Raw genomic sequence first — 20359 nt, forward strand, 5'->3', positions numbered from 1 at the left:
TTGGGCAGGGCCAAGAAATTAGCTCACAGCAGCCGCCAGTTGATCGTTGTCTCTACGTTGTATATAAGATAGCTCTGTATGGCCCCGCGCTTGATCATTCATTTGTAAGCACAGCGAAGAAGACTGTATCCACAGTAGGGAGATAACATGAACAAACTCGCTCCCAGGAGGTAATTGGCTACTCCAGGGTTATAACCAGTGAGGAGGGTCCCTGGGAACATCCAGTCAAACGTGTCCCAGGTTCAACAGAGCTTGCAAATTATTTAAATTTGGGACAAAACCCAAACTCAATTCTCTATTTTATCCCATTTCCTTTTTTTCTGCTTCCACATTTCAATGGATTTATTGAATTTGGCTATCTCCCTATAGTCCTGCGTGATGTGCAACTCTACTGAAGGTACACAATTCTGCATTCGTTTAAAGCCCTATTCTCTTTTGCTAACACTCATAGATGGCGGCCGACTGTCTACTGATTACGACAATGATGAGTTTGAAGGATTGCCTCCTGATTCCGGCCAAAGTAATCTCGAGGAACCATTTCCTGCTCTCCCTGCGAGTACATCTGACGAGGACAAGGAGAGGAGTGGAGATGATATCACATCGGCAATTCATGATGACAAGCTTGAGATTGTTAAGAAGCTACTTCAAGAAGATCACGACCTCATCGAGAAAGAGTTTGATTATACTTTCAATGAAGATGGTCCCGAGGAGAGTTGGACTAGTCGAGGGATGACACCATTGGCCTTTGCAGCGAGATTAGATCGCTTTGAAATCTCTAAACTCCTTCTTGAAGAGGGTGCTGATGTATTTGCCAAAACAAAAAGCAATGGAACAAATACATTCTGGCTTGCAGTTTTGCACGAACACCTAGAGCTTGCGGATATACTTTTAGACCGAGGAACGAAAAGCCTATTGGAGCTCCGGAGTGATTTTGGCGATACGGCATTGATCCGATTTGCTTTCCTTGGTGAATTGAAGCTTGTCGCCTACCTACTCGGGAAGGAGGCAGATATCACGGCGATGGAGGATGAATCAGGAGATACGGCCCTTCATGTTGCAGCAATAGAAGGTCATTTCGAGGTTGTCCAAATGCTTTGGAATGCGCGACCTGCCGAGATCGATATCCTAGAGCTAAGAAACAAATCTGGTCAAACTCCTCTCCTGGCAGCAGCCCAGTGCAATCAATCTGAAATCACTAAATTCTTACTTGACGAAGGGGCAAAGTACGACGTCCAAGACAACGATGGAAATACTCCTCTGCATTATGCTGCAATGACAAACGACCTTGAACTTGCCCAGAGGCTTCCAAAAAATGAGGAGAGGAGTTCCGAAAGCCCTGATCAGCTGAATGCAGACAATAAGTCTAAATATTCTACTATCTTGAACCGGCAAAACAAAAACCAAGACACTCCAATTGTGTTGGCAGCATCGAGTGAACAGACATCTGTTTTTGACTTTCTACTTAAATCTGGCGCAAACCTTAACGTTCGGATCAAGAATGGAGATACAGTGTTGCACCGGGCTGCACAAACTGGAAATCTTGACATCGTCAAGAAGCTCCTGCCCGCACCCGCCGAAAATCCCTGTCCTCTGAAGGTGCAAGGCAATGATCCATCCACACATCAAAAGGGCAATGGAACAACCGATTTTGCTACCTCACTGGGTAATTTTGATCTGATTAAGAATCATCTTGGAAGCACTGGCAACGAGCAACTTCAGCATGTGAAAAACATGTTGGGCCAAACTCCAATGATGCTTGCAGCTCAAGAAGAAATGTTTGAAGTTGTGGAATATCTGCTCGGCAAGAATGAGACTTTCACTTCGAAAGGGATGAATTTGGAGAAGGCGATGCTAAGTTCTGCAGAGAATGGTTACATTCGCCTGATCCAAGGTCTCTGGGAGGTATCTGATCTTCGAGAGATTCAAGACAGCTCTGGAAGAACCCCACTGTTGATTGCAAGCGATAAGGGCCATGCCAAAATCGTTGAATATCTGTGCCAAAATGGTGCAAAATTAGGGGTGAAAGATGACGCGGGTTATACTCCCATCTTAAATGCCGTTTGGACGGACTCCGTGGCTATGGTGAAATGTCTGCTCAATCATGGCGCAGATCAAGCCGCAACGGGCACGTTGGGAATGAATGCATTACATCAAGCTTGTCGGACGAAAGGTCGCAGTGAAATTTTAAGAATTCTGCTCGCGGATAGTCCAGAGCGTTTGCGAAAAGCGCTGTCTACAAAAGACATGGATGGCAATACTCCCTTGTGTGATGCGTTGGGTATGGCAGAATCTGCAGTTGAGGATTCCAAAATCTTTCAACTACTAGGGTCGAAGGTCTACTTTCCTCTCAACCCAGCACAGGACCGTGTGCATAATTTACCAGAGGGTGAAAGAGAGCGTGTTGGAACTTGGCTGAAAAATTGGATTCAAAAGAGACGAGCTGAAAGGATGCAACGGAAAGAGAGAGAGGAAAGAGAGAGACGGCCAGAAAATGAGCAGTCGAGAGGTTATCCGAAACCACCGAGAAGTCAACCCGATCAGCAAAAGCAGCCCGACCAGAACTACAATCCGAACCAAAAGGAAGAGAACGAACGCATCAAATCAATCATATACTGGGCCATACTAAACAATGATGAGGAATTGATGAAGCTCGCCATGACAGAAGGAGGCTATCCAACATTAGAAAATGATGAACGGCGAAAAAGTGTCACTTGGTTGCATGTTGCTGCACTCGGCAATTGCCCGGATATTGTTAGTGGTATCAGAGATTGGGAGACTTTGATTCAAGCAAAGACAGAGAGAGACATCACTCCGTTACACATTGCTGCCAGAATGGGCCACGACTCAGTTTTGCGCAAGCTTCTGTGGAATCTATCTGGTTTAGACCAGGGGAAACCTTTGAAAGACCTAGCAGCTGATAACATGGTTAACGTGCTGCACGCCATAATTCACGAAACAAAAGATGATGACAACCTGATCTCACTAATTGTTGCCAAACAAGAGGAGGACAATATTGCATCAAGGGACACAAAGCATCGAGATAAACGGCATGCATTCAAAAATCCTGAATCTAGTGAGCAGAGTGAGAGCTACAGGAAAAGTTCGGAGGAAGAGAAATCAGCACATGAGAAAGGCCTGGTATCTGAGCTGTGGGAGACAGTGATTGCAATAATCCAAGCCAAATCTCAGATTTTCTTAGGCCCCCCATACAGCCTGGATGTGGAGTTTATCATCAAGTCTATGGTTTCGATGCATGCCATCATGGAGAAGAGACATTTCAGCATTATCACAAGTCTAATGATAGCTGGGCACACTGACAAGAAAGGTGATAAACTGGAAGCTTCAACTTCAAATATCTTGGAGTGGACCACCAGATATGAATTCTCACTGGCATTTTGCTGGCTTCTGTCCAGTGGTGATTATTTTGGCGAGGATCATATTAAGAGCTGCGAAAATGCCATCAAGCCTTCTGTATCAGGAAATAAAAAGCACAATGGGCGGCTAATCATTGAAGCCCTGTTGCAGAATCCGCCTCCAATTCGCACCCGAAAGGGAGACACGAAGGCCCCGGAGTTTCTATATTCGATTCCATATTATGAAACTCGAATGGGAACGGTGATAGAAATCTCTCGTACTGAGAGACAGATTTATCACAACTTGAACCTGAAGCGGTCGGAGATTTTCGAATTCGTCTATGATGGACCAGAAACGCCGATGAAAAACGATGATACATATACCTGCAAGGCAATCATCGAAAAACTTCGTTCGGCTCAGCTTGAAATAGAGACTAACCAAGCGCAAGGTGACAGTGAAATAAAGAAGGATGCCAAGCCAAAGGGAAGAGAGCGGGCTGGGATTCAATCCTCTCAAGAGAAGGTCCGATGGCTTCATATCCCTGTCAACGATGTGAGCTACCTGTGCCCGCTACGCTCCAAGTATTTACATCGTAATATCGTAACATTTCACTAACTCATATACTAGCTCCGCTACGTTCAGGTTATCACCCCGGCCCAACCCCTATGAAGACTATCTAAGCTAACACCAGGCAGGAACTAATGGTCCAAGTATCAAGAGAAAGGGGAAGAGATAATAACTTCTATCGAAGTCTGATCGAATTTTGCCAAGGTAGTATGCTCGAACTTGCCGCCGGAGATGGCAACCACTACATGATGCCCCATTTTCAAGTGAGTTAAATGGGAAGAAGGAACTATAATGACTATCATATCTAATCTTTGCAGAGTGCAAGAAACTCAACTACAGAGAAGAATGAGAGATCAAAAGGCGATTTGAATGTTCTTGGCGAAAAGAAAAACTTTGATGGAGTTGCACTCTACGTTGGTCTTCACAGCTGATCTTTCATCACAGATGCCATACCTTCACTGGGGCGTAAAACCTGATCGAGAGCAAGAAAAGAGCTCATCTCAGTTCATTCTCAACCAGAATTCTTCCGAAGAAGAGAAGATAAAGCAGAGCATTGGTTTCAAGGTACGTGGTTCTAGCACTCTAAACAGTTAGTGACATGCTAACATCAGATAATAAGAACTATCTGCATGGTTCTCTCACTCTTGATGAATACTATTATGCTGCCCTGGGTAACATAGACGAAAGAGACGACGATCAAGTCGTCGGTCGATATTTCGCCAAGCAGCTTGAGCTGAAGCAAGAACCTGAGCCTAAGGACGAAAATAAATCACCCCCAGCCCGCCCGATTCTCTTGGTTAATCAATCAACTATGGCTGTGGATAATTGACGATGGTATGTTAACAAAAGGTTCGAGTCGAGTACGGTGTTGGCCTATTCTTATCATTGCCACAGTATATCTAACAATTAGGTCTTTAAGAAACCATAATAACCAGCACAACAGCTGTGTCAGAGAGTGAAGAAACTACAACCTTTGTGCAGATAGTAATCATAGAGTTACGCAAGGAAAATGGCAACTCGGTGCCTAAAGCCATGCGTGTTGCAGAGGTGATCAGGGACACCGCTACGAACCTCTTCGATGCCAAAGAGATTGAGTTTTTGAGATCTGGCAAAAAGTCACCATTGGATATATTTCGCGAATCTATTCAGGAGATAGTACGTATAAGACTGGAGCTTGAATAGTGGAATAGCTTGCGTGCTAATTAGACACAGCGCAACGAGGAAACAAAACTCCTGAAGGAATTTCGAAAATCAATTGGATCCCTCCCAGCGAAGCGTGGAGAGCACTCGGAAACCTCGAAGAATCCATCTCCTCCCCAATCCAACCTATCAAATCAAACCTTCCCCCCTGGGCTCGCTTCAAAATGGGACTAAAATTTTTGAAAGACGGGGCGAAAAATCATGAGGAAAATCCATATGAAAACATAGTTCAGGAGACGAGTCTCTTGGTATTGGTGAATGATATACTGGATGAGCTGAACATACTGCAGACTTTAGTCCGTGACCAACAACATGTATGCAGTCTTTGGAAAGGACCCAGACAAAAGACGCAAGTTGAGGGTGACTACTTCAGCGTTGATGAAAGAGATGCCGTGATCGTTGAGATGATTCGAGATGCCCAGAGTCTCCAAGATGCCATCAACAGACTACTGGATTTAAAACAAAAACAAGCAACCATCATGGAAGCACAGGCTACTCGAAGACAGAGCGATAGTGTCATGGTATTTACTGTGGTCACCGTGGTTTTTGTAAGTGAAACATCAATTTAAAGTCACCCTTTTCATATTGCACTTACGTCTACGTATAAAGATACTCATGATCATTGTCACCAGTTGCCTGCTTCATTCCTTGCAAGCCTTTTTGCATTGGACATCGCTGAGTTCCCTCACGTAAATGGAGGCGTGGTTTTCCAAGGCCGGTGGATATTTCCGATTATTTGTAAGTCCTCGCCCCAAGCATAATCTGAGACATGTCAGTTTCCATTTCTCATTATATTCCGACATTCGGGGTTGCATTCGCTTTCGCCCTCGTGTTTTTGCCTCTTGCGTTCAAGGCAAACCTTTTCAAGAACATTTTCAAACTATGGAGATACAAGAGGGAACCAGGTAGCGATGAGGAAAGTGGTGGACCTGCAAAGGGATCGAGCTACGAAGCGCCATCGACTGGTGAGCAAACCCACCGCTCCTCCGGTGGGTCAGGGTGCCAGTCATGAGCGAATATCTCAAGCTCCCAGCTCGCGTTCATTTTACCTCAATTTATATATAACAACGCTAATTTCAATCCACATGACTTTGAATAAATTATCTATACCCTAAGCTGTTTAAAGATAGCTATTTTAGATCTCTGCATAGTAGTGAGATACGCTGGCCACTACTCTAAGCATTTACTCAGTAGACCATAAGGTCATAACCAAGTCAATTCATAGAACAGGTATGCCTGTAGATACCAGATTTGGCAAGTTTCCAGAACCGATCGCCAGATATTCCTATTATGGTCGATCTGCTCGGCTAACCTGCCTCAGATTGTCCGCTCGGGGTTTATTCTTCCGATCTCCCCAGAATCTCGGGGAGGAAGCCGGGGTGACTGACGGTAGGTGACTCCATCTGAACATTGCATTGTACTCCACATTTCCCAACTGCCCCTCGCTCGGAAGCACGCCGTGAAACTCGGCTTAGTTGCCTGTGGCAGGCTTATCCGGCAAAATGGCAATAAAGGGGAAGACAGAGGGTATAAGAACTGTCAAAAAGGATCCTAAGAAGGGGTGATAATTGAAGTAGGAAAATATCCTTCCGTCTCAATACCTAACCTATACCGCCATAACGCTATTGGCAGCCAATCAAATTTATTGAGCCACCCTCCCTCAAGATGGCAACAACATTAACAGGTGGAAACCCGCACATCATCCAACTGCCCAAGACGCCCTGCGACATACCCTCCGACCCGAAAAGCATCGCTCAGCAATGGCTCTCGGCTCTCGAGGTCCAACTCTCCTGTTCAGAGAACTTGAACATCAAGGAGCTATTCCATGCTGAGTCCTGGTGGCGCGACATGCTCGCGCTGGACTGGGACATGCGCACCGTACACTCAGCCGCTGAGATTCAAAGCTTCCTAAACAAACAACAGAATGGGGCACAGCTATCCAAGTTCCAACTGCAGGATACGGGCAAGTTCCAGCCACGTCTGGAGCAGGTCGTAGACGGGTTGAGCTGGGTGTCTTCTATGTTCTTCTTCGAGACTGCTGTCGGCACTGGAACAGGCATGTTGCGCCTGACCCCGGCGGAGGATGGAGTTTGGAGGGCCTATGCTATGTATACATCATTACAGGAGCTCGGCTCAGCTCAGGAGCCACTTGGGAAGCGTCGAGCAGAGGGGACGACGGAGTCAATGCCTGGTGGTCTGCCCGGGGGCACATGGATCGAGCGCAGGAATCGACAGAAGGAGTTTTTGGATGAGGAGCCCACAACTTTGGTTGTTGGGGCTGGTAAGAGATTCCTTTGTCAAGATGGTTGTCTATGATTGAAGTGCTAACTTGTCAACAGGCCAAGCTGGGTTGAATATGGGTGCGCGTTTGCAGAGTCTCGGCGTGTCGTGCTTGATTGTCGACAAGAGCGAGCGTGTTGGGGATAATTGGCGTAACCGGTATCGGGTAAATAATATTGGAGGAACTTGATCTATAAAATGGAGAGAAATACTGACTTTTCGCGATGCAGACACTTGTCACGCACGATCCAGCCGAATTCACACACATGGCCTATCTTCCCTTCCCGCAAAACTGGCCACAGTTTACGCCGAAAGACAAACTGGGTGACTGGTTTGAAGCATACGCCAGTATTATGGAGTTGAATATCTGGATGCAAACCTCGATTGTCTCAGCAGAGTACGACGAAGCTGGAGGCCAGTGGACGGTTGTCCTCGGTCGCGGCGATGGGTCCCAACGCACCCTCCGGCCTCGTCATCTTGTATGGTGTACAGGACACTCAGGCGAGGCAAAAGTTCCCTCCTTCTCAGGACAAGAATCTTTCCAGGGCAATGTGTACCATGGCAGCCAGCACCGTGATGCGTCGGAAAGCGATGTTCGTGGTAAGAAGGTTATCGTGGTCGGAACTGGTAACAGCGGCCATGATATCGCGCAGAACTATTATGAAAACGGTGCAGATGTCACTTTACTGCAGCGCAGCGGGACATATGTTATAACTGCCGACAAGGGTGTCTTTATGATGCATAGTGGAATGCACGAGGATGGCGGGTACGTTTTCTTGTGCTCCGATCCCACAGATTCACATCATACTAATACCAACCGCATAGTCCACCAACTGAAGAATGCGATATCGCCTGCGAGAGTCTCCCCTGGCCTGTTCAGTTTGCTTTGAGTGTACATATGACGAAGAAAATCGCCGATGCTGAAAAGGAGACCCTAGATGGACTCCGTCGGGCTGGCTTCGAACTTGATTTCGGGCTAGATGGCGCTGGTATTGCACGCGCATACTTTACCCGGGGCGGGGGGTATTATATTGACGTCGGATGCAGCCAACTTATCATCGATGGCAAGATCAAAGTCAATCACAACCCGGGCGGTATCAATGGCTTTGGGAAACGCGAGCTGCTTTTGGCAAACGGGGACTCCCTACCGGCGGATATTGTTGTCCTTGCCACCGGATATGATAATATGCGCACGACAGTGAGGAAAGTCTTGGGTGACAAGGTCGCGGATCGGTGTTCCGATGTTTGGGATCTAGATGGAGAGGGAGAGGTTCAAGCTGTAAGCTGCCATTTGCGATCTCTTTGAAATACCTGCTAATTACAGAGTTCAGATGTGGCGCCCCAGTGGTCATCCGGGCTTCTGGTACTTCGGCGGAAACCTCGCCTTGTGCCGGATCTACTCTAAGTTTTTGGCACTTCAGATCAAGGCTGTTGAGTCTGGATTATCAAAAGGTGTACGGCAGTAGATACAGGGAGAATTTCGCTTCGATATGTTCTCTCATTGGTCTAAATTGTATTGGATGTATAATGAAGATTGATATTGCAAATTTGATACTACAGTTTTGAGACAGCAGTAAATGTAGATTCTGATATATGCACACTCCAATGATGCGTTATATCCCAAACGGCGTGTCGTACCACAATAGCCTCTCCGTTTCGAGCTCCTCCTCATATGTATCTCCTGTGAAGGCATCATGAATGACAGATTGCATATCTGGGGGCGGCTGTGCCCCATAAAAAAGCTTAGTAAACTCCCAATATTCAGGATAGAAGCCAGCGCATTCCCAGTCCACAATGCCAGACAAGCGCCCGTGTTCAATCATAATATTTCTAATTCAGGTCTGCATGGGTGAACACAGATCGATACAGACGCGTGTGGGCGGCCGCAACGTTTTCCCTTGTCTCATTGCGTACGTGTTTGTGGACGAGGAAGGAATTGAATTCAGATATCTGGTGAAATGAACCACAGATTCCAGAGGGGAAACGGTAATCGAACAGCGGGCCGCCATGACTGTCGCCAAAGCGGTACGAGGTATGATTTGGAATAGAACGTAGTTGGGATAAGGCACTCTTCAGGTCTTTCGACAGTTGCTCACGCTCCAAGTATGAGAGTCGATGGAAAACGACATCCAGTGTTTGTCCAGGCATGGCTGTCAGGATGAGAATGCGGTGCGTGCCCTGGTACTCATCTATCCAAAGGGGTGCGGGGATCGAGGTATACCGTTCCACATGCTTGAGTGTCTCTCCTTCATTAGGAGAGCGAGTGCATTCCTTTGCGTACAGTCCAAACGGCAACTGGTGCACGAGGCCTGTGAAAGACCGCGGGTAGAGGTGGCTCCCTAGTTTTAGGAGCGCGCCATAACACTGAACGCGTATCAAGTGAGGCACGAGATGCTAGATTGAGCGTAGTACCTTCGGGGTAATTATGTTCAAATGAACTATCCCAAGTAACGAAATCAGCATTTAGGTCCTATGTGTAAGGGGGTTGTTTGTACCATACAAAACGGGGGCGAGGGCCAACCTTCGGCGATTTGTTCTTCAACATGGAATAAATGCAAGGAAGCTGCAATGCGGTGATGTGTGCGTAACAAGAATGGATCTGGAAGAGGTTGATTGGCGTTTTTGGCCCCCATGATGAACATTTGCATTGTTGAGTCCCAGCGGCTGCCATCGCTAAGAAAAAGCCAACCGCAAGGCTCAGGCGACAGTTTGGACACAAAGTACTGACATAAACTTCGCTGGCTGTTTTGATTCTGGCCTCGGTCTCATCATTCCACTGAGCGGGGGTATTAGTTGGTGGAAAGAGTCGAATGTGTCCATGTCTAAATGCTGAATGAATACTAGGGGAGAGTAGGAAGAGATTTTTGAGTTGAGATTCCAGTGTATTAGTCTGTAAAATGGTCTGAAGCTCGGATGTTCTGGCAGGGCTCAAAAATGCCCGCAGAAGAGGATAAAGAGAACCCTATGGTAGTTTGGCGGTTTAATTAGATGTGTTATCTTCAGTTTTGGCTCAAAGTTTCCCAGTAACCACCTACCTGCGGGTTCATGTCACTGTCATCGAAAAGGCTGGGTGGGATCACCCAGGCATGATCAAACCGAACAAATACGTTGGGCTCGGATGGCTTCTGGTCCAGCATAAAGCAATTTAAATCATCTCGCACTTCAACGAGTGCGCCTACTTTTAATGGGACTTTGTCTCGCCTGGTTACTAGTTCTATGGTTAGCAGAGACACAGAAGCCTCAGTACACCCTCGGGTTCTACGGACACTTGGTAACGAGTCGCTTCCAGTCAGTTTCTAGCTCGTACAGGGCTTGCTCTAGAGAACAAGCGGGGCGATCATGAATCTATTCCTGGATATAGCAAGCAGCATATTCGGGATCGACGGCCTCGTCCAGAAAAGCTCTCCAGATAGAGTGCTCGGTGGGTGTGAGCTGGGCCGATTCAATGAGCCGCGTGGTTGTGTGACACATAGTGAGTGAAGCCATTCTCAAGAGTGATCGGAGGGTATGTCTACAACACTGGATCACAATGTACAAGGTATATATTGTGGTTTACCTTTCTTTGCTGGTGATCCGACTGAGATCGGGTGGAAGAGTTAATGATAAATCACTCGATTTCGACCCTTAGAAGTCTAGAGCGTTATTTACGGTGGTAATGTTGGGTAGGCGCTCTTCCACCTTCAGCACTTGACCCCAAGATCGACAGGTAATAAAGATCTTGAGTCGGGCGGAGACCCATCTATCCATCCTCCCTCGCTCGGCTTGATCCGCCAGGGATCTGTCGTTCTCTTCTTGGGGTGCGGGCAAGCTTCCTTTTGTGTTTAAAATGACGTGCAGATTAATCGGCTGTAGTTTTGGGATAAGGTTGGGTAATTTCTTCTTGAATCCGCCACACGAGGCGTTGTTGATGACCTTCCTAAAAGAGAAGAGCTAACCGGGCACGTGACCGGCTTTCCCGTTAACCGGCAAACATATCCCCATCAGGCAGTTGACAGACTAGGAGTAAGCCACAACCTACGATCGATACGCATCGGCAGATCTTTGCTTCTGTTACTAGAGAGCTTACTTGGCTAGCGTTCTGTTGTTAGAATCGCATGAAGAAACGGCAATCATGAGCGAAAGAGGGTCGGAAATCGTTTACCGGGCGGAAAATGTCCCTATTCGTTTCTTTAAAGCATGTCGATGGTGCAGAAGACAAAAGATGCGATGTGATGCACGTAGTCAAGTCCCTTGCTTCCGCTGTCGGTCTACGGGCCGGGACTGCATTTTAGATCCGATCGATGATGGCCGACGACGAGGTGATCGCCGGCGGAAAACAACAACCCCCGCAAGGTGACAATTGAAATATCGACCTTGCATATGAAAGCAGTGAACTAATATACTGTGACAGAAGCCAAAATACTGCTTCGCCGCTGGATCCTAGGACTGGATATCACACTCCGACATCAAGAGATCAGGGGTTCTCGCCTGCCACAGTGCAAGATGGTGGCTTCGACACTCCAATTGATTCTTTGCCCGATTCTACTGGATTAAGCAGCCTCCAGCGTTCTTATACATCTGATGCGAATGGACCGGAATCTCAGCAGCTCAGCCCTAATGAAATGATAGCGCCTGTATCAGCGGTACATTCTATGTCTGTGAATCTGCTAGGCACTAATGATGTGAGTCACAGTCAGACCACTTATGCAATTGATATCCATCTAACAACACAAGATATTTATGGAAAACTCAGCTAAGGGCGATCCCAGAGGAGATGTCGTCGCTAGAGGAATCGTTAGTGAGGAGCTTGCTCGTGTCATGTATGAGAGGTATGGTACTAACAGCCAAATGAAACCGCATGGTCAAATCTAACCCCTCTCCTACAGGTTTACAGGTGGATCGAAAAACTTCCTTCCTCTCTTTGATCCGATCAGAGACACATTTGACTCTGTCCGTTCAAGATCTTTGTTCTGCTTTACTGTGATTATCTATCTGGCTAGTCGCGCAGTAACAGATTTGCGTGGCGACACGCATATGCAGCGCGTTCTACAGGATGAAGCACAACGTTTGGCCGAAGATAGCTTCTTCGAGCGACCAACCAAACTAGAAACAGTCCAAGGAATGATTCTCCTGGCAGCCTACTCCGAAAAGACTTGGTTCTCCATTGCTCTCATTCTTCGCACCGCCTTAGATTCTGGATTGGAGAAATCGTTGGACACTTTGTTGTCCCAAGAAAATGTACCCCGAAGTTCGCTTTCGGCTTCTATGGCTGAACGTGAACTGGTATGGAAGACAAGAACATGGTTAATCACTTTCATACTAGAGTTGGACGTTGCATCTGGTACAGGGCGCAAATCACGTATTGCCGAGGTCGACGTGGTGAAGCTACGCAAATTTCTTGACTATCCACTCTCTCTGCCCTGTGATATGCGTACAGTGTGTATCATTGAGCTTCATCAACTACGAGGTAAAGCGAACAACTGCAGGAGCTATTTTTCTGCCAAATGACTAACATGTGGCAGGTAATTACCGGGTCACTATTGACAACACTTCAACTGTTGGCGATATTGTGTCCACAGAACTACCGGCCATTATGACAAGGTTGCAAAACTGGTGGACGACGTGGGACGAGATCCATGAAAGTAGGTTGTCTTTTCTTACTTTGGATAAACCCACAATCTGGATCAATTCTGACTTCGACAAACTTGAAGACAATGGTTTCCATATAGGGGCCTTCCAACGCAGTAGCCTCAAGCTTATGCTTCACTATGCCAGAATTTTTGTGTTCTGTGCTTCGCTGGCACGGATTCAAAAATTACAACCGACGCACACGGATTCAGGCTCGGAAATGCTCGACCAGAATGTGATGAACCTGTGGCAGTCCCTTGTGACAACAATCATGGACCAATTAGGGTTTTTGATCAACGAGCCATCATATCGCTGTCAATTACCCTGGGCGCCAACCTATCCAGCTCTTACAATCGCATTCGTCAGTAAGTTAATCTTTCCTCAATCGGGGAGATACATTTTGCTAATAGGTTTAGCAACATTCGCTCTTCGCATTGCCAGGTGGCGTCCGAATCTAATTAATCAAAGTCTTCTACTTGAAAGAGCCGAAAGGATCTGTGGTTTCCTCAAACAACCCCCATATCCTGATATCCATCGGACTGTCTCTATTTTCGTGAACTATGCACGCGCCTTGATTGCCAGTCAGCTTCCACAGAGCAATCATAGTACAGATGTACCCATCATGTCTGATCAAAATGAGGGCCCAACATTTGAGGGACCTGATAATGATAACCCCATGATCAACCGCCCGCCTCCATCAGGAGTGGGTCCCCTCGACGATCTCCGCTACAGAACTGGCCCGACCATCCAGGCCGATAGAGATTCAAACATGGTCTCGATGCCAAGTAGTGACCCATCTGCCGTGGCCAGAGCGCCCGTGTCCCGGCTATCCGGCACGATGGAAGCGCCCAACTGGACTGTATCGAACTCAATTGCAGACTCCTTTGGTCTGTTTGAGGAGGGGCAGAACGACATCTTCGATTTCTTACCTATGATGCCATCGATGCCACAGTAACAATAATATACCTAATATAAGTTATTGAAGTTTTAGATCACTCAATCTAAGTCTCAAAACCGAATAAGTCACCCAAGGAGCAAGTTCTAGCCTCGTAGATCAACCCTGATACTTGTACAAGCGAACAACAGATTAGGCCGCAACGCACAATGCAGTATGCTTCTTTATTCACATGTGTTCAGTCACATCAGTCTAGATCCCCACTAAAAACGCAGTTATAGCAATTAATTTGTGCATCGGGGGCAGCCATTCATGTCCGGATCCTGCCCGGCGCCGTAGGTGGATTGCCCTAACACCCGGCCCCGTACCGGCCCCGGTTTCCCGTGCAAAAAAATCGAAGTATACCAGTCTCCCATTGGCTTGTTCCCTACTCCAACATGATGGATAGAGGCATTATGCAAGACCAGCAGGTTCTAGGCATAGTGAGTCAAAGAATTGGCAGGGTTTTCACTCTGGGTCCGCTGGTTGCAATGGGAACGGAAATATTCTTCTATAGTTTATATAGAGCTCCGATCCTCATCTACCGGAGCTTTTGAGAATTAGAATAAAAGCATACTTCCAATCTTCTTCCTTTTTGTTCTAGCTCACCCCACACTTGATGGTGCAATATGGCGTCAGAAAATAAACAATCTTTAACGGCTCAGATAGCCGCCATCCTTTCTTCAGGTGCGATCAATCCCAATTGATACTTACCGGGTCTGCTCTAACATGTATTAGACAAGGATGAGAGATATGACAAAAGGTCCCTTGCTTCAACGGAGAATAATCAAAAATCAAATGGCGATTACCATATAGTTGAACTGTCTCAAGATGAACTACTTGTCGAGTTTCAAGAGAACTCACCCAAAAATCCACCAAACTGGGCCTTTGTACGCACATTTATATGTTACGAAGAGATATTTACTAACAAAATTCAAATCAAATAGAAGAAAAAGTTCTACAATGCGGTTGTGGGGCTATTTATTGTCCTCAATAGCGGCATATCATCGGCACTTCCTAGCAATGCAGTCCCCGCTATCATGCAGGACTTCCACGAGTCCGGAGGCCAGCAAAAGGTCTTACCAACTGCCGTCTTTCTTATTGGCTATGTAGTTGGACCCCTACTATTCAGTCCATTGAGTGAAACTATTGGACGGAAACCCGTCCTTCTCTGGTCTTTTACTGTTTTCGTCCTCGCTACGCTTGGATGTGCTCTAGCGCCAAATTGGTCCTCTCTTCTCGTCTTTCGGACTATTTGTGGTCTTGCTGGGGCAGCTCCTCAGACGGTTGTTGGTGGTATTTATGCAGACCTATTTTTTGATCTGCGAAGTCGTGGTCGTGCAATGGCGATGTATATGTCGGTATGTTCTTATTAATTACATCCACAGGTGAAATTTTTGAGTAGGGCTGATGTATATTCCAGGCTTGCAGTTTTGGTCCTATTCTGGGCCCCATTATCTCCGGATGCTCGGTAAAATATGGTTGGAGATGGACGTTTAGGATCGACCTGATTCTGACGGGTATTACTTGGTTGGCTTTGCTCTTCACATCTGGTAGGATTATCACTTATTCCATCAATTCGTGGTATCAACTAATCTCAAATTAAAACAGAAACTTTTGGCCCAGCACTCTTGAAACTACAAGCTGCCAAATTGAGAAAGGATTCGAATTCCAATCGATACTTCTCGCGTCAGGAGCTCAACCTCGACTCGAGATTCACCCCGATGGAGATTATCACTCGCCCGATCACGATGCTCTTCTTTGAACCTATCATCACCTCAACATCCATTTATATCGCTCTCGCATATAGTCTGGTGTTCTTTTATTTCCAGGCCTATCCCATCATCTTTGGAGGTAATGCTCCATCTGGAATTCCCATTGAATCTATGTAAAATACTAACAATAGATTGGCAGGTGTCTATAATTTCACCGTTGAGCAAACTTCCCTCACATACATCCCAAGTACGTTCACCTCTTTCCACCAATATTACCAAACATATCTAACCCATCACAGTTGGCGTTGGTGCCGCATCTTCCGGCTTTGTCGCCCTCTACTACGACATGATCTACGAAAAAGCCAAAAAGCTCAACAAAGTCTGGACCTCCAGCCCAGAGTACCACCGACTTCCCATGTCCTGCATCGCCGGGCCCTGTCTAACAATCAGCATGTTCTGGCTCGCCTGGACAGCAAAGCCTACCATGCACTGGGCAGCACCCGTGATGTCCGGGTTCATCTTTGGATTCGGATTCCAGACCATCTTCATTTCCCTTCTTACCTATGTGACCGACGCATACAAAATCTACTCTGCCAGCGCTCTGGCAGCTTCTGTTATTGTGCGGAGCATTGCTGGAGCGCTTTTCCCGCTGGCCGCTGAGCCGCTCTACAAATCTTTCGGGGTTTCTTGGGCCACTTCCCTCATTGGATTTATTAGTCTGGCTTGCATTCCGATTCCTTTTGCTTTGATGCACTGGGGTTCTTGGATTCGGGAGAGAAGTCCGTTCTGTCAGAGGTTGATCTTGGAGGAGAAACTCAGGGCTAGTGGATCGAGTACACCTGCGCAGGTATAGAGGCATTTCTAGTTGCTTTTTTGCTTTTTGGGCATTGGATTTTGGCTTATTGGCCAGAGAATAATTTGGTACGAAGTAATGACTTGATACCTAATTTATAATGAAGATTATGATTTACAGACGATCTATATGATAACTTTGTGTAGTGAAATGTACTCCGTTCCGTATACACCCGGTTCCAAGGTTATTTTCCCCTTTTACTAAGAGATACCACGCAACATACAGGGGGCCAACGCTAGTTGAAGAAGAATACTACTCCGTGCACAATCTAGAATAAAGAAATAAACTAAAGCCAAACCCCATCGAGTTTTAGATCCAATAACCTGCGCGCTAAGTTGAAACTCCACCAACCAGAACGTCTAGTTGCCTTGCGGCTTTAAAATCATTTCGCCTCTCCACTTTCAAAAGGTCCGGAATCGCGCCTTGGTTCTCTTCATTGTCTTAATTTATTCATTCATCGCAATGTACTCGCATCTTGAAGCTGAAGGCACTGCGATTACCATCGTTCATTGCGAGGCACAGAAGCTGCCAGTTGGTTAGCGATCCCCATAATTCTCTGTATATTAGTACTAACCGAACAACACCGATCAAGTCGATCGCATTCTTGAGCCTCAAACCATCGGACATTTCATGCAATTTGCGTTCGGTGAGCCACTACCCAATGGTAGTCAACCCAACATCGAGCGCCTGTCCGAAGAGGAATCGTCCTTCCTCCAACATGATCAAAACTTTCCCCCGGACTCCGATGGCGAACCCATCATGACCAGTGTTATGGCCCGCATTGGATCTGAACGAGATTTCACCCGGCTCTGTATGGTCGGAAAGAACATTCAATCCCTAAAATCCCGTCTGTGGGAGGGCATCATCCCCTTGAGCGACCAGATATGGCAGGAAAAAGGCCTCGACCGGCCAGAACATTTTGATCTCGCGTGTCAGCATCTAACGGCTGTGATCGCCGTGTTCCAGTATTTGAATGAACCAACCGTGCGATTGTATCTTCGCGACACGTTCAATTACATCTATGAGCACTGGACGGCGCTCGATGCTGTTCTCAACAATCTCAGAACGGAGCAAGGTAAAAAGCACGTTAGTGTCGCGGGTCTCTGGACAAGATACATGACAGCGCATTTCGAGATGATGACCGAACGCGCCCATAGATGGGTTATTGTGCATGCCCATACACTGCGAGCTCCATTGCTGCGAGCCCTTTTGGAGTATCGGCCACCGGGAGATAGCGGCCCGTTAGGCCAACCTGATGCTTTGCAGTGGAAAATTACTGATTCGCTGCACACGCTGACAGAAATCATTGCCACTGCTGATTTCACTATCATGATTCCCATGGACGGTTACAAGGGGTACTTCGCGGCTCCCCCGCGGGATGGGGATGGTCCGGCAGCTCTTCATGCGGCGAATCTGCAAACGAGAGGTAAAGCATACCATGAGCGTTTGAGGCTGCTTACTCGAGAAGCCATCCCACGTTATTCAGCAGGTCCATGGAGAGATTCAATTCCTTCGTCCGGAGAGACATACCATGGGACAGCTCAGAGCCAGATTCAAGGCCAGAATAAATTGAGGAAAGAGGTGCGTGGTGCACCTCTTGAACCTGTTCCTCGCGAGCCTTGGATTGCTGCCTGTGTCTCCAAGATGGAATCTGGAAAAAAGGAGGGAAAGCAGGAAAAGTATGGGTTGGCTGTGTATCGGTTGACTTATGGGCAGACGGAGTCTGAATGGACAGAGTTCGTTCGCAAAGTGGAAGCCCATGTTTCGGATTGGGGCAAAGGCCACACAGGAAGCAGTGCTATCAAAGAGCATTTGAAGCTTCGCTGGCTGGATGGGAAGGAACTGGGTATTTCTGAGGGCGATATCGATGCATCTAAGGAGTGAGTGTGCTCTTTCTTCCATTTCGAAGCTAACATGTCAACCAGACACTTCCAAAACATCAAAGATGGCAACGACGACTGGTCAGAGGTAGAAGATAGCGCTTTCCTCGTCGTTGACTCCGCATCTTTTGCCTCATACATGACCAAATCCTACAGTCCCGCGACATCAAAGCTCATTCCTGGTGACTTCACCGGCTTCCTTCTCGCTGTTGACCCAGACTTCGACCCAGAGAAGGGCATCACACGATCCGACGAGTCTCCAGGCTACACTGGCCAAATGCGAATTCTCGGAAGCCTTGTGTGGAGTGATCTCTATTCCTTACTATCAGCGCAGACATCATACTTTGAAGACCACTGGCCATTAGCAAGCGAGCACCCGAACATGGTATATGTCGGTCCAACAATCCCACTGCAGAGATTAATGTGGCAGGAACACAACTTGATGCGCTGGAATCTCCTTCGAGCGGTGATAGACCATGTAAAACTCAACCCTGGAACTCCAGTACCACAACCAGCCCAAGCCGAAGCTACATCTGGAACGACATCTCCGACTGCAGACGTATCTACAGCCGCGCCACCAACCCCTTCTGTGCCCTCATCTACACCAGCCGCAGAACAAAATCTCACCAACAACGCTTCTATCCCCTCATCGACTCCACCCGCAGAACAGGACCCCGCCAACGACCCCCTACGCACACTCATGCTCACCGAGTTTCAGCGCTACTTACGCCATCGGGGTCACCCGCGGCGGGCGGCCATGGTCGATGAACTGCTCCGTATTCAGCCAGATGAGGAGCCAGATGCAGGGCGACTACGGCAGTTGGTGAATGATGAGGATCAACGGCAGGAGCAGCGGAGGCGAGATGGTTTGGATGAGGATGAGGAGGCTTCGGGGGAGTATCGGCCGGAGTGCCCACTGCAGTAATAAGGCCAGGCCCGGGTCTATTTCATTGTGAATGTTTCTCATAATGGGATAAAATAGATTAGCTCGCTGGCTAATTTAGAGGAAAACCCGTACATACAGAGGCCAGACGTAACATATTAAAAAAGGAGTCTGGGAAGATGAAGCATCACCATCAGTGATTGCATCAAACCTCGGGGGACAAATCCTAAAACCTATCCACACTCCAGAAGCAAATTCCATTAATTCAATCAGAACTCACACCGACCTGTTCGCTTGCGAGGACGATCATCTGGGTCCGCAGCCTTGTGCCAACCAACCTGACACATGCCCTCAGTCAAGTCCATTCCACAACAAGAATAGAAAAACTTGTGCGGCCAAGCCTCGCGATATTCATCGTTGTCAACATCAATCCCAGCAGCAATCTCGTCCTTGAAATACTCCTCGTCGACCATGTCAGGCTCTTTTCATAGATTAGTTATGTTTCCACCTGAGCCATGTATCCACGGATGTTATTGGGGGATATACATACCAAGATGATATTTACAGCTCGTCTCCGAGTTTTCAGTGACTTCGAAATCCTCCAGGCAGTAGATGCAGTATTCGAAACGGGATGTCATTGGGACATTGGCCATGGGCATTGAGATGGATTCATCCTCAACGGATAGGGCAGAGATGACGGGAGCTATGGTGGAAGTTGGGACAACTGGCTCGGATCTCACATCGTCTTTTGCTGCTAGTAGCCATTTTGAGGCGATTTTGCGGCCTTCTGCGCTGTGCTTGACAATGTCCTGGAGGATACCCTCCAAGCGGTGGATAGGTTGGTTTTTCATTGCTTCCAGTAAAAGTAGCAGGGTATCTGGTTCCTCATCAGGCGCAGGCATGTTGGCGGTTGCTGAATGATTTGCAAGTTATGTAGGAAGAAGAATGAGAGTGAAGTGTCTGTTCAGGATGTTTGTATGTGTTGGCGGTCTGAGATGCATCGCGTCGCGTTCTATCGTTATAGAACAAGACATGATTAATCGAAGGAGCGGTAGAAGAAGCGGTAAAAGTGATCCCAAAATGGCA

General features: G+C 47.2%; 5 protein-coding genes across 5 annotated transcripts; 4 read left to right on the forward strand and 1 right to left on the reverse strand.

Annotated features, from left to right (window-relative positions):
- Positions 1 to 378: 378 nt before the first annotated feature.
- PEX2_062020 (Mg2+ transporter protein, CorA-like/Zinc transport protein ZntB) lies at positions 379 to 8867 on the forward strand (the record flags this gene model as incomplete). The annotated part of the gene is made up of 17 exons (XM_016743473.1): positions 379 to 397; positions 452 to 3906; positions 3982 to 3996; positions 4050 to 4184; positions 4239 to 4292; positions 4366 to 4485; positions 4541 to 4717; positions 4903 to 5080; positions 5134 to 5669; positions 5754 to 5859; positions 5898 to 6114; positions 6443 to 6510; positions 6806 to 7402; positions 7461 to 7567; positions 7632 to 8167; positions 8227 to 8680; positions 8733 to 8867. 17 exons carry the CDS (start codon positions 379 to 381, stop codon positions 8865 to 8867), a joined length of 6909 nt encoding a protein of 2302 aa, XP_016596196.1.
- Positions 8868 to 12120: 3253 nt separating this feature from the next.
- On the forward strand, positions 12121 to 13963 carry PEX2_062030 (fungal specific transcription factor domain-containing protein; the record flags this gene model as incomplete). Its single annotated transcript, XM_016743474.1, has 4 exons — positions 12121 to 12209; positions 12267 to 12847; positions 12903 to 13373; positions 13425 to 13963. The coding sequence occupies 4 exons, from the start codon at positions 12121 to 12123 to the stop codon at positions 13961 to 13963; spliced, it is 1680 nt and encodes a 559-aa protein (XP_016596197.1).
- Positions 13964 to 14571: 608 nt separating this feature from the next.
- On the forward strand, positions 14572 to 16510 carry PEX2_062040 (putative MFS multidrug transporter; the record flags this gene model as incomplete). Its single annotated transcript, XM_016743475.1, has 7 exons — positions 14572 to 14629; positions 14681 to 14832; positions 14890 to 15303; positions 15366 to 15495; positions 15554 to 15796; positions 15857 to 15904; positions 15957 to 16510. The coding sequence occupies 7 exons, from the start codon at positions 14572 to 14574 to the stop codon at positions 16508 to 16510; spliced, it is 1599 nt and encodes a 532-aa protein (XP_016596198.1).
- A 462-nt stretch (positions 16511 to 16972) lies between these two features.
- On the forward strand, positions 16973 to 19315 carry PEX2_062050 (uncharacterized protein; the record flags this gene model as incomplete). The annotated part of the gene is made up of 3 exons (XM_016743476.1): positions 16973 to 17045; positions 17103 to 18390; positions 18436 to 19315. 3 exons carry the CDS (start codon positions 16973 to 16975, stop codon positions 19313 to 19315), a joined length of 2241 nt encoding a protein of 746 aa, XP_016596199.1.
- A 227-nt stretch (positions 19316 to 19542) lies between these two features.
- On the reverse strand, positions 19543 to 20175 carry PEX2_062060 (uncharacterized protein; the record flags this gene model as incomplete). The annotated part of the gene is made up of 2 exons (XM_016743477.1): positions 19543 to 19754; positions 19824 to 20175. The coding sequence occupies 2 exons, from the start codon at positions 20173 to 20175 to the stop codon at positions 19543 to 19545; spliced, it is 564 nt and encodes a 187-aa protein (XP_016596200.1).
- Positions 20176 to 20359: the final 184 nt, after the last annotated feature.

This window comes from Penicillium expansum (genome assembly GCF_000769745.1).
Source record: "Penicillium expansum strain MD-8 chromosome Unknown contig192, whole genome shotgun sequence".
NCBI classification, from domain to species: Eukaryota; Fungi; Ascomycota; class Eurotiomycetes; order Eurotiales; family Aspergillaceae; genus Penicillium; species Penicillium expansum.